The sequence below is a fragment of the Aedes aegypti genome, chromosome 2 (genome assembly GCF_002204515.2).
Source record: "Aedes aegypti strain LVP_AGWG chromosome 2, AaegL5.0 Primary Assembly, whole genome shotgun sequence".
In the NCBI taxonomy this organism is placed as follows: domain Eukaryota; kingdom Metazoa; phylum Arthropoda; class Insecta; order Diptera; family Culicidae; genus Aedes; species Aedes aegypti.
Window position 1 is genome coordinate 103169185 of NC_035108.1, and position 17469 is coordinate 103186653.

The 17469-nt window shown below is 34.4% G+C and overlaps 1 protein-coding gene across 1 annotated transcript in view; it reads right to left on the minus strand.

The window, feature by feature from the left end:
- Window positions 1–6226: 6226 nt before the first annotated feature.
- Window positions 6227–17469, minus strand: part of LOC5565244 (nose resistant to fluoxetine protein 6) — a 75992-nt gene continuing 64749 nt past the window's right edge. Inside the window, exons 7-12 of the mRNA XM_021841775.1 lie at window positions 17385–17464; window positions 7371–7484; window positions 7152–7302; window positions 6764–7093; window positions 6506–6620; window positions 6227–6432 (exon numbers count right to left, since the gene is read on the minus strand). Coding sequence (XP_021697467.1) covers window positions 6353–6432; window positions 6506–6620; window positions 6764–7093; window positions 7152–7302; window positions 7371–7484; window positions 17385–17464 — 870 coding nt within the window. The 3' untranslated portion in view covers window positions 6227–6352. The remainder of the gene's footprint in view (window positions 6433–6505; window positions 6621–6763; window positions 7094–7151; window positions 7303–7370; window positions 7485–17384; window positions 17465–17469) is intronic.

Here is a 17469-nt window from a genome sequence, read left to right on the forward strand (position 1 = left end):
CCATTGCAATGGCATAAATATTGGATTAATTAAAGTAGAGAATTTAATAGGTGTTTAAAACCAATCATTAATGGGTTTTGTAAATTCTGCAGCCCCTTAGTTCATCCTTTTGTCTTTAATTATTGAGTAGTACAGAATTATTCAAAACATTTGCAACTTTATAGTTTTTCCAGATAACACTTTCCAATTTGGAGAACTTGATCTAAGTTATTCATGCATTAATTTTGATGCTTATTTTAAAAATATTGTAGGTTCAAAATGTTAATGGTTCGAAGTTCAAAAGAGTGTAAGGAAAACATACAAAGGATTTTTGAAAAAAAAAAAAAAAAATATTAGAGATTTCTTTAGCGATTTTTTTTAAATCTTCAAAACTGAAAGTTGCTCTAGTTATCTTTAGAACATGTCTTATTTTTTATGTTCAATTATCAATCCAAATTGTTTTTGTCGAAAAATCATTTATATCTTTTGGATCCGTTGAACGTTCCAGTATTTATTTGAGTCGACGGAGCTACATAAATAGAACTGTAAACAGTATACCCAAATTTTAAGCAAAATTTCACAGAAGACCAATATTTTATAGTAGTTGTATAAATGCATTAGAAACTATGCATTAGATATATCCCATTAGTGATCCCTGAAAAACTTCTTGATCTGGTGAAACTCTCGTCGAATTCAGATCCAAGGAGAGATCTTTTTTGAGAGAAACGACATGCACCCGATTCTGTTTTTGCATGGATTTTTTTACACGGCCGTTACCACACTTTTTTTTGCCAAAACCTTATTTTTGCATGAAACGTCGAGAAATGGTGTTACTTTTTCGCACGGTTTAAATTGAAAACTTTTTTTTGAACGGTGTGTATTCCTCGTGTAAAAACAGAATTGGGTGTATCGTCAAAAACTATTTAATTGTTTTCTTATAAAACCTGCTAAAGAAATGACATATACCCAAAACAGCATCTTCCCAGAAATCCATCAAAAATTTTCTCAAGGTACAAACAAAATACAGTCCAAGAATTCTCAAGTGATCTCGATATGAATTCATTAACGGTCTCAAATCAAATTCGTTGAAAATGGGCGGAAGAATTCACTATAAATGTGCAGAAATGTGTACCTAATCTCTTCAGGGACCTGATAAGGACCATGTCATACATCAAGAGGATTAGCCAAGCTAGTATTTCTAACTAAGCTCCACCAAATATCACAAAGAATCTGCCGAACAGGAATACTTGATAAAGCTGACTAGGATGTCAGTAGAAAAGCACCAAGATCTCCCAAGAGAATTGCGATCATCCTTCCTGCTTAGCTTCTCACCAACCACTAAGAATCTGCTTTTTAATGTCAAGAAAAATCCGCCAAGTACCTTTTATAGAATTTACTACTTTTTTACTAACAATCCTTTAATAATTACCTTTATAGCGATGTTCTAAAGAATTCTCAAGTAGCTCGTCAATTATCGCTTAGATTTCCGTTAGGATTTCTGCAAAAATCTCATACTATGCAACCTAAAAAAAGCTATCAAGCACCACCAAGAATCTAGTCGGAAATACCTAAGTATACTCTTTTGGAAATTGTTCAAGGATTTTATTAATGTTTCATAAGATCCCCAAGTAACCATGGAGCATCATATCATTGCATATATAATGCAGCTGCATTGCCGTAAGCCTACCATTAAAGTAGTTAAAAAGTGGAAAAGGGCCCTTTTACAGTTGCACTAATGCAAACACGACGATAAAGCAATGAAGCAATTTATAAAGTAACATTAGTGCAGCAGTGCAATTTATAAAGTGATATTAGGGTATTGATACATTCCTAATGTAGAGTTAATGCTTTGTTGCTTGACAGCTCTTGAAATATGTCGAATAAAAGCAATGTTACATCATTGTTGTTGATATGCAGTAGAATACGTGCAATGTTATAATGCTTGTGGTTACTTGGGTCTCATTTGAATTTGCTTCACATTTTTCCAGAAATTAACCAAGTATCTCATAAGAAATCTGTATAAGTATAGTAAGAAAAAATATTGAAGATCTCTTAAAAAAATCAACGCTTTCAAAGGGTTTTGAAAAAAAAAACTGGAAACCGTTAACTACTTATCTTGCATGTAGAGTGTCCATTTCCCGGCCGTTTTAGTTGTCCCGGGATTGGGGACAAAAATTGATGCTTGTCCCGGGAAATCCCGGGATCCCGGGATTTCTAAGAATTTCGTAAAAAATTGTATTTTTGTTGAAATGGAAGTAAAATTTCAACTTTATAATGTGTTTACAATTAAATTTGAAAAGAGAGAGTAGAATTGAAAAATTAATTACAACATATTAATTCTAATGAGATTTCAAAAAAATCAATGTTTACCTTAGTTAATTATGGGTATGTTGGGAAAGTTAAAGAATTCTCTATTACCTTGGCCTACTCTGATTCCGTGTGTTACCTAATGAGAACTATGTCGATTTTTTACGTATTTATTATTATTTTTTTAATGATTGTGACTAACGCGAGGTATTAATGCCATGACAAATGTGAACTAAAGTTGCACACACAAACAGTCAAACATAATTTAAGAATGCAATCGCTTGGTGTCAACGCACGTTATTAGGACACAGTTGTTTATGAGTTCCTTACTCCGTTTTTCAGTCATGTTTGCGAAAAAGCTGAATAAAATATATGAACGATTCAAAAGTTTTAATTACGATGAACTTCGTTGTTCTAATTACGATGAACTTCGATGTTTCAAAATGTGACCCGTCAAATCAGATCAAAAGAACAAATGCATGTAAAAATAGCAAAATTAAATATGGTCAAAAATGTTAATATAGTCCATATTATATTTTTCGTGTAAAATATATAAAATGGTGTCCTGAAGACTGGACCAAGTGTTTTTAATGATTCCAGGAAAATATACCCAAGATATTCGTAATGCTGAAATGTCTGCATTATTAGCTGTTATAATGGAACTTATTTATTTGATAATATATCTGTACCAAAATAGCATCGAAACAATCATAAATGATGGAGTCCTTAACGTCAAAATATCATCTAGTCCGATCTGTCTAAACACCGACCATAGTACAATTAAAAAACCTGAAAATAATCAAATATTATTTTTCTTCGATTCTTGATGTTTTATTTAACGTCATGGCATGTCATGGTATAAATGAAAGTATGGTAAACATTTAAGTCTACAATTTGATCCAGAATTTTTTTATAAATCATCATCACCAGTTTCCAAGTACAAGAGAAACGTTTTGAAGATCATTAAAAGTGCTGTAATGGATAATACTTAAAGTTAATTATTGTAATTTAGAGATCCAGATTGGCTTACAGTTTTGATAACTACAAATATTGTAATGAAACGCAATAAAAGAAAAATCGCTTTTACTAATTTGGTAGTTTAGTCTTTTAATGAAAATAATTATCTTTTTATTTTTTCCCCTTTATGATGCTTTTATATTTTATCGAATAAAGTTTGAGTGTGTGTGTGTGTGTGTGTGATACAATCCACCTCCCAATTTTATCGAATAAAGTTTGAGTCTGATAAAATATAAATGTTTTGTATTAAAATATACTGGTTTATATCAAATTTTACATTCATCTCGGGAAATCCCGGGATTCCCGGGACGGCATCATTAATATCCCGGGAAACGGGAAATCCCGAAATTTCTCGAATCCCGGGATATCTTGTCCCGGGATGTCCCGGGATGTCCCGGGATGGACACTCTACTTGCATGTCATCAAAAGTTAATCAGGATGCAAAGTTCGAGTTGTCAGGCAGGCGTCCACTCAAAGTTTTTGTGTTTCGTCCATAGTAATTAATATTAAAACTAATCGTCTATTCGAAATACATATTTTCCCGGTGTGTTCTACAATTTCCCGGGTATTTCCCGTATTTTTCCCGGTCATTTGAAATTCCCGGGGTTTTCCCGCTTTTCCCGGATTTCCCGGATGGATGGACACCTTGGTGACTCACGTATCGCTCTCTGTAACTAGGGTTTCAGTGCTAGTAATGGACCCCTTAGTAGCTGAGATTCATTCTCGATGCTTTTTTGCAATGATATCTTAGATGGATATACGTTTTGTGCAGCCTTTCAACAAGTTCCATGTCTTTACTTCATAGTGCGCTTTTAAAACACACACAAACATTCAATTTAGCCAGTGAAATGCTCATTTGGAAAACTGTTGTCCGAATGCCTATTATGGACCCTCCATTTTATTCCCATGTAATCCGGCTCGCTGCCGTCATGCTTATTATGGACCCACTTGGAAATGCCTATTATGGACCCTCTTGCGTGGTTTCATTTACAAAACTGTTGAAATTTCTGTATTTATGCACCTAAGACCGAATATTTTGCCTGAAACTGCTGACTAACAATGCAATCGAAGTTCCCCCGGTGGATTTTCATAGGAATAAGGTTGCTATGAGTGTTAATTTTATGTTTTTCTGTAGGGAGTCCATAATACGCACAGGGTCCATAACCGGCATCGACTCCCTATCATAATATGCAGCACATTTTGAGAATCTGTTTAGCAGTGCATGATAAACCCCCTCTAAACAAGCTCCAAACCTGGGGGACACCATTGCTACTGGAAGTTCGGGGATTGTTTATCGTGCCAGTAAAGTACAGTCACCCCACAGTTATGGATCAACTAAGGGTCATTTTTTCAGAACAAAATATGATTAAAAACATGGAGACGCTGTACAAAACAAAATTACCTCCCTGACACTGCAGAATATAGTTGTTTTTAAGAATACACCTTAAAATTCACGGTGTGTCGAAAAGTGTCGATTTCGATAGAAATTCTAAACGATGTCTACCCCACAGATGTGGATCAGTGGGAGAGGAGGATCCCTATTATGGATCAAATAGACTCGTATTATGGATCAAAGCACTATAACAGCAAATTACCTGCGAGGTAAACGAATGGTGTGCTAGTGAAAGCATACGTTTTGGAGTTTGTTTCGGAATCGTCTTATCTTTGATTCATAACTATGGTATGCCCCACAGTTATGAATCAACGCTTCTGGGAATACGGTTGACCTTTTATTTCCTACGGACGGAAAAAATATGCCAGAGCATATTATGATTGATTGCGATGCTGCTCAGATTTATGGTTCACGTAGGTAAAATGTGTTCTGCGTAGTTGCAACTCTATTCGATGCGATACACTAGTTTTAATCCAACTCTGATCCATATCTGTGTGCTATCCATAACTGTGGGGTGACTGTAAAACACCTACCCCCAACGGAAAACAAGCGAAACAAATGGATTTTATCATCGCTCTATCTTTGGGGCTCTTGTTCGCTGCTCCTATTTATCAGACTTGTTACAACTTGCGATACATTGTCGATCATAGACCGCAACAGATGGGATGTTTTTCTTCGCTTGCTTTGATCGTGCTACAAAATCAAATGAGAGCTAATTCTGCGATGCCTGCTCTTGGCCAATCCGGCCAACTGCATGCCTCGGTACTGGGTAAGGTATTGTATGAGTTTAATGTTATTGTACGAGGAGCTTTAAGTGTTCATGTACCGTAAAACGGGGTAACTTTGATAGTTTTTTCTTGAACTTGAATATTTATGCATGCTGTTTCAAAGAATAATAATTTATATTTTTAAAACAAGTACTGGCATCCTAGCTATCGATTGCAGTCGATAGATTTCCAAAAGATTTATTATGAATGGATATATAATTTTTCATATTATCGAAAGTTGGTTTTCTGTTTTGGGGTAACGAACAAAATTGAATGAATAACGAACATTTGTAGGGTATTGCATACCTCTAGGCGTTTAACGTTATATGGAAATTTCTGACTTAGATTACAAAAATCATCCCAGTTTGTGAAAATGCTATTCGCTAAGAGATTTGAGACCGTATTCAAGTTCTATGATAACTAGGCTGTCAAAGATAAGTGGCCAACTATTCAAAACTACATCAAATAGTGATCGTAGAACAGATTGTTTGTAAGCGTTTCGAAAATGCTAAAATTGTGTCAATTTTCAATATTTGTATAAAAAGCCTCAAATGCACATGATTCCAATGAAAATAGCTTTGACATGAAGTGTCATACTAATACTCTTTACTTTTGCATTTGTTTTGCTTAACTGATGAACAGAAACTTCGTTATTTCGTTTAATATGTTGTGGGTCTCGCACTATCAAAGTTACCCGCATTATCAAAGTTACCCCGTTTTACGGTACATTTTTTCTCAAATGTTTTCAATCCAAGAAACATGATTTCAATCTCACAAATAGGTTTATTAACTTAAGCAGTAACCGCTATCTTAGAATTTATGCACAGTCTGTAGAGTTAAATTCCTCTCGTTTCATTCCGATGATGAAGGAGCGCCGGCAAGAAACCGTTCATGCCTGCACGGTTCCATTCGACGTGATCACATTGTTGTTCTCGGCTGGCGATGGCTTTGGTTGTACGGTTGCGTCTTCTGAAAAAATCGTGGAAATTCGCGAGATTAACGGCTACGAACTGTTAGAAGGTCAACGAAAAGGATTTATTACCTAGCTTCTTGGCAAACAGATGCTTCTGAATGGCGGTAGATGGGAATTCCAGAACCAGCGCTAGTATCAGTCCCATCAGGTACGACGACACAAGTACTGTGAGCATTTTGGAAAGCTGTAAATGGTTAGAAATCGAATCAGTCTACATATGTATTGTTAGGGCTGCCACGGCAATCACAATTTTAGATAAATGGGCATGCTTTGGCTCACTTATTAAGTAACTGATAAAAACGCAAATAAACGGAATGCTCAACTTACCAACGACATCTTGCTGAAGTATCCCATCTCTCGCATCGCGAAGAAGGCGTTCTTCAGCATGAATACGTGGCAAACGTAGGCACAGTACGTGAGCCGTCCCAGGGGAACGAAAATGGAGAAGTTCAGGAACGCCTTGATCGGTTTGCTGTACTCGTAGATGATTCCGTAGATCATGATCGCCCCCAGGACAATCCACATGTGCTTCATCACCGGGTAGAACACGGCCATCCAGATGGCGGGCTTCTCGAAGTTGTACTTATAGAAGATCGAGTTGCTCATCAAGCAGAGGAAGCCCACGGGGACCACCAGGTACCAGAGCACTTTCAGGTACTGTAAATAAAAGAAATTAGTTACATTTCTAGTAATTGATGGAAGTTCGTAAAAATACCCAAGATCGATTGCCTTCGTGATGATTGGTGCGCTGCTTGTAGTAGATCATCCCGAGCATGATTCCTCCCAAATAGCAACCCATGTTGGTATGGAACGGAACATAGATGAGTTGATACATCCGATCGAACCAGTAGATGAAACGTTCGTCCCTATTAGAAAACGAAAAGATAGATGATATGTTACATTTTGGTAAAAGAGTTTCAAAAATAGTACTTACTGTAACCGATTGATGAAGGCACCATCGAATGCGGCGAAGTATACAATCAATCCAGGAATGAGATATGCCAAGAACATGGCTGCCGAAAATATGTGAGTTCGCAGTTTTGGGTATCTGAGAAAGAAATGAAAGCAATTATTTCAGAAAGTGGCAATCCAACAAACATTTTTGTTGAATATGAGTTGAACAAATCACTCTCAAGCATACTTTGGCTGAATAAACTGTTATTCAGCTACTAATGTTACTCGGGAATATAATGTAATGTAATGTAACGTAATGTCCTCAGGTCCCCCCACTTAAGGAAAATGTGGCGAAATGAAGACTAAACAAGATGTATGTAGTGTTTTTATTCACGAATCTTGTTCATTTGTATTCCCCCTACATGGAGTTCAGCGAGTTTTCGCCCCAATTGTACTAGATTTCTGGAAAATTTATTTTTTCAAACATTACTTTTGCTAGAATTAGCATTGAAGTGGATGCACCGCTATTTGGGGTAAAACGCCCCACAACATTGAGGCAAGATGCACCATCGTCTTTTAAACGTAATTTCATTTATTGAAAAAACAAGAGTTTTGGATTATTTTCGCTTACAAGATGATAAATTGCGCTTAAAAATAGTTATTTATGCAACAAGTTGCAAAATGATGATTTTTTCAGCACGAGTTGAATTTAATTTTAATTATTTGAAAATTTTACAATGGAACTGTAGTAATTGACTACTAATTAACTGTAGTAAAATTGACAGACTAAAAGCAATGATTACTGATTATAAGGGTCCTTCCTTAGTCGAGTGGTTTGAGTCCGCGGCTACAAAGCAAAGCCATGCTGAAGGTGTCTGGGTTCGATTCCCGGTCAATCCAGAAAATTTTCCTGATTCCCTGGGTATAGAGTATCATCGTACCTGCCCCAAGACATACGAATGCAAAAATGACAACTTTGGCAAAGAAAGCTCTCAGTTAATAACTGTGGAAATGCTCATAAGAACACTAAGCTGAGAAGCAGGCTTTGTCCCAGTGGAGACGTTATGCCAGGAAGAAGAAGACTGATTATAATTTTGGCATTTTTTGCTCAATGAAACATGGGAGTGATTGCAAGCAACAGCACCAAAATTTGGGAAATTTTTTAATTCATTTTTTTCTATTGAGCTGAAACTTTGCACAGTTTTCCAGTTCCATCTAAATCGTCATTTTCCGATATCAAATCTTCAAGTTGAGTCACGACTAACTTTTCAAAAGGGTGTATGTCAAAATGGTTCAAAAATATTCAAAAAGCTGCACAGCAAAAACGGTTCGTTCGATTGTTAGACAACTAAAGAAACAAAGTTAGACAACTAAATAAAGATTCCAAAAAAAATACACACAGTAAAAAAAAAAAATTTTTTTGCATTAAAAAACATAATTTTTGACACAAAAACTCAAATATCTCAAAACCCTATCGGAATACCAACGTAATTTTTTGAGGGAAAACGGTCCATTATATTAGCTATCTACCATAAAAATTTGGTGATGGTAAACCAATAAACAAAAAAGTTATGACATTTCAAACATGTCACAATTTTCACATTTAGTAGAAAAAAAAAATTTTTTTTTCGGTGTAAATTATTACGGGAACCGCAGTTTGTTGCTGATTTTATTGTTAAGGGCCTTGCGTGAATTAAACAAGTCGTTTTCATGTATTCATTAGTATTATGTATATTATATGTATAAATATTATGTATATGTATAAATATTATATGTATATGTATATATGTATAAATTAAAATGAATTAACAGATTACACGAAAATAATTTTTTTTTTACCAGGATATTTTTTTTAGAGTATGATCGATGAGTTTCTAAATGTTATATATAAACTTTAAAAGTTTTGGATTTGGGTATGCGTTATGAGATCATGAAAACATTTTATTAATACTTATTTATTTATTTATTGTTATTCAATTTTTTACAATATCACTTTTATTCCGGAGTCACTTTTATTCCAGCTATCCCTTCGTTGAAGCGTTCGATGTTGACCTTCTGGATGCACTCATCTTCTGATTGATTTGTTGAAACAGATGTCGCTGATGGTACCGTGGCAAGACTATCTGCACTTGGTACTTCTGGTAACTCCTCAGTTGTTGTCGGTGCATCTAGTAATTCCTCAGTTGTTGTTGTTTTCGAACTTCCTGCAACCTGATCGACCGATGATGTACAGATTGCCCGTTTGTCAACGTTTAAACGGCAGGACGTACAAATGCGTAAATTTGTATTCAATGTAGACATTGGAGCATAACCAGCCGCTTTCAGTTTATCTATGGTGCTTTCGGTGAGATTTCGTAGCTCTTTCGAACACTTTTTGCACGTTTGCAGAACGGCCTGCAACAGTTGAGAAAGCGACTACTCATGTTGCTCGTTAGATTTTAATAAACAAAATCACTTTTAAGTTTTTACTGACTAGTTTGGTGTCGTTTGCTTGACTGAAGAAAAATTTTACAATTAAATCTTTTATAACCATAGTGATAGTATATTTTTAGCTTTTTCGTGAGTATGTTCATGGTATGTACCTATCATGTTTTTGATGTTGTTGAAGTTACTCGCTTTCTCCCAAATATGATTAACAAAGTCTATTCTCTACCAAGGCGGGTCTATACCCAGATGTAATCAGATTTTAACTTTGTGGAGAAAACCAGCGCCGAGAAAACCGACCTGCTTTACGTATACTAGATCACCTGGGTATAGACCCGCCTTGTTCTCTACGAGGTAAACTTTTTGCAGGTAAACTAGTCGTATACCTGTATAGAAAACTTTTTTATGTAGCTTTTGTCTTCGATATTAGATTTCTTATAGGTTTCTTTTATCAAAAGGTTTCAACACTATTGAGAGAATTTTTCTTCAGTTACGTACAATAAAAAATATGACACTATCAAGACTTTAGATCACAACACTGGATCGCGTCTAACTTTCTAATAGATGCTATAATAGTTATGAATAATTAAATAAAATATCATGAAAACAACTTGTTAACCTCAAGTGATACCCTTAACAAAAAAATCAGCAACAAACTGCGGTCCTAAAAAAAATTAACAATGAAAAAAAAAAACTTTCACTAAGTGTCAAATTTGTGAAATATTTGAAATGTCATAACTTTTTTGTTTATTGGCTTACCATCACCAAATTTTTATGGTAGATAGCTAATATAATGGACCGTTTTCCCTCAAAAAAATACGTTGGTATTCCGATAGGGTTTTGAGATATTTGAGTTTTTGTGACAAAAATGATGTTTTTTAATGCAAAAAAATTTTTTTTTTACTGTGTGTATTTTTTTTTGGAATCTTTATTCAGTTGTCTAACAATCGAACAAACCGTTTTTGCTGTGCAGCTTTTTGAATATTTTTGAACCATTTTCACATACACCCTTTTGAAAAGTTAGTCGTGACTCAACTTGAAGATTTGATATCGGAAAATGACGATTTAGATGGAACTGGAAAACTGTGCAAAGTTTCAGATATTTTTGAAATGGTCGATCAGAATCGACTTGCATGCCTCCGTGGAATCCCTCATGGTTAGAAGATTCAAAATCGTTTCGTATTCCATCGTTTAATATTTTTCGGAAGGATAGAAATATTTCATATGGAGATGTTTTGATTGGAGTTCGTAAAAATATTGAGTTCAAATCTATAAATTAATTACAAATTGAAAATAAGTGAAACAGGTTCTGTAAATGACGAACAAAAAAACATATTATTACAAATTGTTAGACATTTGAAAAACAATATTTATGTCAGAATTATTGGGGGGTAGTGTGGGTGCAAAATGATACTTTGCCCCTCTGTTAAATTCACATAAAGTTCTTCCAGTAATTTTTACAAAATATCTTCTTTTTTTATTTTATTTTATGGCTATAGCGGTCATGTGACTCAAAACTAAAGGGAGTCTATAGAAGCAAATGATGGAAACGAATAGGTGCATATACGGAAAAAAATTCTGTGGTAAAAATTACTATTTTAGCTGACTACGCCCATTCTTGAAACTACCATGCAATTTCAGACCAATTTACTATGTTTACGGTACATCCCACCACATAACTGGTACATTTGACAGAAATAATTTACTACAATCTGATTTCGACTACAGACATGGTAAAATCAAGAGCATGTCTGGTCTGCTGTAAATTGTCGGTGCGAGCGCTTAAGTGACCCCCCTAAAATGGTAGTTTTTACGGCAGAATTTTTTTGCGTGTAGGCGTCGCAAGGGAGCGACAAGATTGAAAACGCTTCGATGCTTACTGACTTTAAAATGGCTTGCTCAATTTTCCCCACCTAATTAAAAATTTTCAATCTTGTCGCTCCCTTGCGACGCCTATGCACCTTTTCGTTTCCATCATTTGCTTCTATAGACTCCCTGTAGCTTTGAGTCGCATGACCGCTATAGCCATAAAACAAAATGAAATAAAACAATCACGGTCGATACCTTCTCCTACCAGTAGCGAGCTAGGGGGGTGCGGTGGGTGCGGTCCGCACCAGGCCCCGAAATCATAGGGGCCCCCAAATCGTGGTAAGTGTTTGATTTACTATAAAGAATTTTATTTCTAGAAAACTAACAGGTTACAAGCAGATGAAAACTCAGTTACACGGTGACCTTGATCGGCAATGTGTAGTTCCCCATAATCAATGGTATTTGTGATTAGAAAAGCTTAAATATCTTAAAATTCATTCTCAACAACTCGGTTTAATTTTCAAATTCATACGGATCTACCTAAATGTGCGGGACCCATAACCGTATCTGATTTGGAGGTATGTTACAGACCTCACCGTATTTCATTTCAATTATAATTAATAATAGAAATCAGTAACCGTCTTCGGGACATGGTTTGTACATATTCAAGGCTGGTAGAAGATCTCTTTTTAGAGGCTTAGCCTCTATTTTAATGCAAGGCTTTATTTTTAAAGGCTCTATTTTTAAGAGATTTTAAAAATAGAGCCTTTTTTAAAGAAATTTTTTTCACTGGTTCTTTAGGAATTTCTTTTCAGATTCCTTGAGAAAAAGCTTCATAAATTCTGATAGTGATTTTTTTCTATAGATTCTATATAAATTTACAATACCCAATTGCCTCAGACGTCTATTCAATGGTTTGTCGATTTAAAATGATGATTTGACCTTTCTAATTACGATTTCCATGAGCTGTCCGGAATTCGAATCGAAGTGTCCGGAATACGAGGCAAAAGCGAAGAGGCGTCCGGAATAAGAATCATGAAAAGGCCACACATTTCCATTTATTTAAAATTATTCCTGTTGCGGAATCAAAATCTTAACCCAACATTCGAAAGTTAAGTGTTTTGAAGGCTCGATAACGCAGAAGAATTATACAAAATAATTTATTTTATATGCTTTCTGATGAGTTATACTTCACTGAGGCCTTAAGTGTCCGTAATATGAATCAGAACGTTATAGGAGATCTTTCCTAGCTTCATAAAGGAGCTCTTTAAAAAATACTATATTGTTCATTTGCATTTGAGGATTTTTCAAAGAATTTCTAAGAGAATTCCTATGCCAGTTTCTCCAGTTTGCCACTCTGTGCAGCACGTGAACAAAAAAACTAATGAAAAAACAAGCAAAACATGAGCTGAGGTTGAAATTACCCTTAAACTAAATTGTAATTAATTTAAATAGAATTACATGGCGTGATGTCCCAGTGGAACAAATGTTCCTTTTAAGGGACCCACTTATGATATAATTACTAATTAACTTCAAACAAAAAAAAATGAAAGATATTTAAGAAAAAAAGAATTTATTTTATCTATGATTGGATTCTGGTAGTTGACATATCGCTTAAGATACGAATATTATTTTTTATCCAAGAATGTCGTGAAGATTTAGTTTTAAGTATTCCTTTAGTTTTTTTTGAAACTATTGCGATCGCTACTTCGATATAACATAACTCGATTTTTAAATTCGTTACGTTATATCGAGGTTACGTTATATCGAAGCAAGTTTTTTTGTATTCAAATTTCGTTCAACATGTACACTTTTATTGGAAAATGGATCATGAATTGATGTTATTGACCTAGCAAGCATTTTCAGTCTTTCTTACATATTTTTGCGTGTTTATTTTTTTATTTTTCTTTTAATTTTCTTTTTTTATTGTTACGTCTCTATTGCTGCAATCTTTGAAGAAATGTATTCCAGAAATATCTTTGGAGGAATCCTTGAACACTCAGAAAAACTCTGAAAGAAATTCTTAAACGAGATCTTTCAGAAACCCTTAAAAAGTTAATGTTGAGCCGTCCATTAACAGTTCTAGTAGGGTCGATTTACCAATAATTGCATAGCTAAGAACAAAAATTCGTATAAAATCGAAAAATAACGCTAGCGTCATTATTTTTACATCATATGAAGGCTTTTTACCTTGGTTTTATGGGAAAAATATGAAAACTACGAAAACCCAAATGTTTGTATTTATTATCGCGTGTGCCACTATAGGAATACATGTGCCTATAGTAGCACTATTTCTAATTTTTGTTCCTATAGTAGCACTAGGACGACGTCGTTGGCAAAATACTTATCGAAACAGTATTTTTACAAAACTTCTATATTTTTCTTACAAAGTGTGGATCAAAAGCTGTCGTTTGATGTAAAAAAGTTCTTAATTCATCAATTATATCGTAAAAAAAAAAGTTTCTCTCAGTAGTGCTACTTTAGGAACAATAGGTTTACTATAGACGCAAGGGAGCTCAAATTTTAAGCAAAACTAATTATTTCGATCATTTTTTGAACAAATTCAATCTGTGTATCAATGGTACTTTGATAAATAGCTCCTGATCTTCATGTCAAAAAATGTTTTGAAAAGATTTATATCAAAATGGCCGTAAAAATCCACTAGTGCGACTATAGGGGACTGTCCACTAAGAGAACACCGACCCTAGGCAATTATGGGACTTGAAGAATTTTGTTATGAGGAACTCTTGAAATAAATCCTTTTGTTATTTCTTGACAGAATTTTAGAATAAATTCCCCAAGAATTCTTTAAAAAATGTATCAGTAAATTGATGAAGGAATCACTAGAAAACTCCATTCAAAGCAGAACTAACGTTGAGAGATTTTCCATGGAAAAGTTTCAGAACGAATACGTTGTGAGAGTATCGGCATTATTCCAGGAGAATTCTCTGGGGGATCTGGAGATTTTGATAAGTTTTTGGACGAATTCCCGAATATATTTTGTAATACAAAATATCAGTAGGATATTCCATAGACGAAAACTTTAAAGATTACTTGGAGAACCTACTGAAAAAAATCTTAAAGAACTTTCTTAAGAAATTCCTGATGGAATCAAATGGAAGGATTTCGTAAGTAATTTACTGACGATATTTCGAGAAGATTGTTTTTTAGGTTTTTGGACGAATACCTATACGAGTTTTTAGAATAATTGCTAGGGCATTTCAAGAATCATTACCGGAATCCGGTATTCTTTGGAAACAGTTCTTGGACATATTCTGGATAAAATCCTGGAGGAATTTAGTTACAATTTTCTTATGAAATTTCTCAAGAAATCCTTAGGACGAGAATCCGTTAAGTCAATACTGATCAAATGTTTCTAGAAACTCTTGGAGCAATCTCTGAAATCGCTTTGAAAAAAAAAATCTTGTGGAATCCCTGGAATTATTTTTGAGGAATATCTCAGAAGTTTTTATGCATGAATATCATGAGGATTAACTAGTGGAAATCCTACAAGATCACTGTCGCAATTAAAAAAAAATCTCTAAGAAGTCTATATTCTTTAATTCCCGAAGTAATCTTAGGGACAATCTCTGGAGTAATTCCTGAAGGAATTCACTGGTTAAAATCTGAACGATAATTTGAAAAAAAAAATTCTAGAAAATCCTTTGAAAAAATACTATTTGAAATCATAAAGATATTGTAAACGGGAATCTTGGTGGAAGTTATGAGAAAACGTAAAATCATTGTAAACATTCCTGGAGTACTTATTTTGTTGAACAATTTCAGGAAGTTTTTTTGAAAAAAAAAATGCTGGAATCTCTAAGATAACTTTTATAGTTATCCTAAGGAGAATTCTACATTGGATTTTTTAGGGTTTATTAATTTTTAGGAAGTTCGTGAATATCACAAAATGAACTCTTGAGAAAATCTTTGGTGTTCATTTTGTAATTAGTTAGCATAATTTAAGGCTTTTCTGCCATCAAGAATTTCAAAATCAAACAAAACACAAAATTCGGGAAATGTCAACATTTCGCTAGAATTCCCAATTTAAGCTGTATATGGATCATTGCTTTCCAAAGCTACTCCGCCAGCTAATATATCAACTTACATGGCAATTCACTGGAAGTCCTCTCGATAATTTTAAGTAAACTTATGTATTTTTGAACAAGAATTAAAAAAGAAGAACTGTAGGCTCATTAACCGACATTTGTGTCATTTAACGACTACAGCAACATTATCAACATATCAACATAAGTTCCATCATTTTAGTCATAATTCTATAGAAGCTATTTGGTCATCGTTTATTTCAACAGTTGATTTCACATTAGCGTTCGCATTTGAACGGCGTTCACATTACTTTCTTGAGGGCCCCTAAATGGAACACCGCACCGAGCCCCAAAAACCCTAGATACGCCACTGTCTCCTACAAAATATCTTCTATAATTGTCTCCCAAAGTTTCATTTGTGTGGTCAATAAATCCATCAAAAACTCTCCTAGCAAATTTCTCAGGTATTAATCTAGGGAATCCTTATAAAAAAGCCTCTAAAATTCCTCTATAATTTTCTTCAAAAATCCATTCAAAACATCAACTGGAAATTTTTTCATTGAATCTAAGGAAGGTTTCTTAAAAAAACATCCAGGGTGACTCTCGAAAGCTCCCCTTTTTTAAGAACTGCTCAAGAAGTTCTTCCATATTATTCTTAGAGGATTCCACCGGGAAGTTTCTCCAAAGATTCATTCAGGCATTGCACAAGATATTCCTGCAGAAACTTTTACAGGAAATCTCGCAGAAAATCCTCTCAAAATTTCTGGAATTTTCTAGAGACAGTTCCTAGAGACTTTCAAAGTAACCAATAACCTGTTAATTCACCTATTATAACTATTATACGTCTAATATAGAGCATTTAAGCTGTACAATAGCAATACATTATCACGGCAGAGGGCGAATTATTGTGCTATTTGGCTACTTGGGTTCTGTAATATTTCCGCTAGATAATTTTCCAATGATTCGTCTAGGAATTACTCAAGTAGACCCATAGAAGTTTCTTTTTTAATAATCTTTAAAATTTCTTCAAGTATATCTTATAGAAATAAGTCCAAGAATTCCTCAAGTAATTTTTCCAGGTCCTTCTATGGGAATTTCTCAAGACGATCTTTCATGAAATATATTTTAGGATTTCGATCAGAAAATTCTTAAAGAATTTCTACATTACATTTCAGTCAAAAAACGAAAAAATCTTTAATCACAAAAAAAATCATTAAGTGATCTAACAGGGTTCCAAATTTTCACAGTAATTCCTGCTTTAAATCCCCAAAAGTTTCTTTAAAAAATCCAAAGATTCCACAACTTTCTATAAATAATCATTTAAGAAATTCTCCATAATTTTTGCAATGATTCCTTCAATAATTTATTGACACACTCATTCGTAGGATAAATGGTAAAGTTGATTTCGGGTTGTACCGATCAAACATTGGTATCGAAAAAAATCAGGAGTCATCGATGCTAATTCTTTACATCCAAATATTTTTTGGGGTCATCCCAACACATCTGGCAGCACAAACCGACCTATTTTACCGTAGTATAATTTATTCATACACGCGAATGATAGCATAGTGGGCTTCCCTTTTGCTTACAAAACCGGATTCCCAAAATTTCTCACCGCTTTATTATTCAAGTTTTTGGTCTTGGGAAACTTTATGGGAAGTAGAATAACTTTCGATCTCGCAATTTAAAATTAATAAAACCGAGCAGATATAACAGTTTTGACCCAATTCGAATAACATGAAAGTTCTTGCCATTCAGACGGTCATTCAACTTACTTCGTAACTGCTACCACCAGAATCATTCCCATTGTGAAGAGCTGGAAGTCACACGCGAGGTACCATGCTTGCTGGAGACACTGCA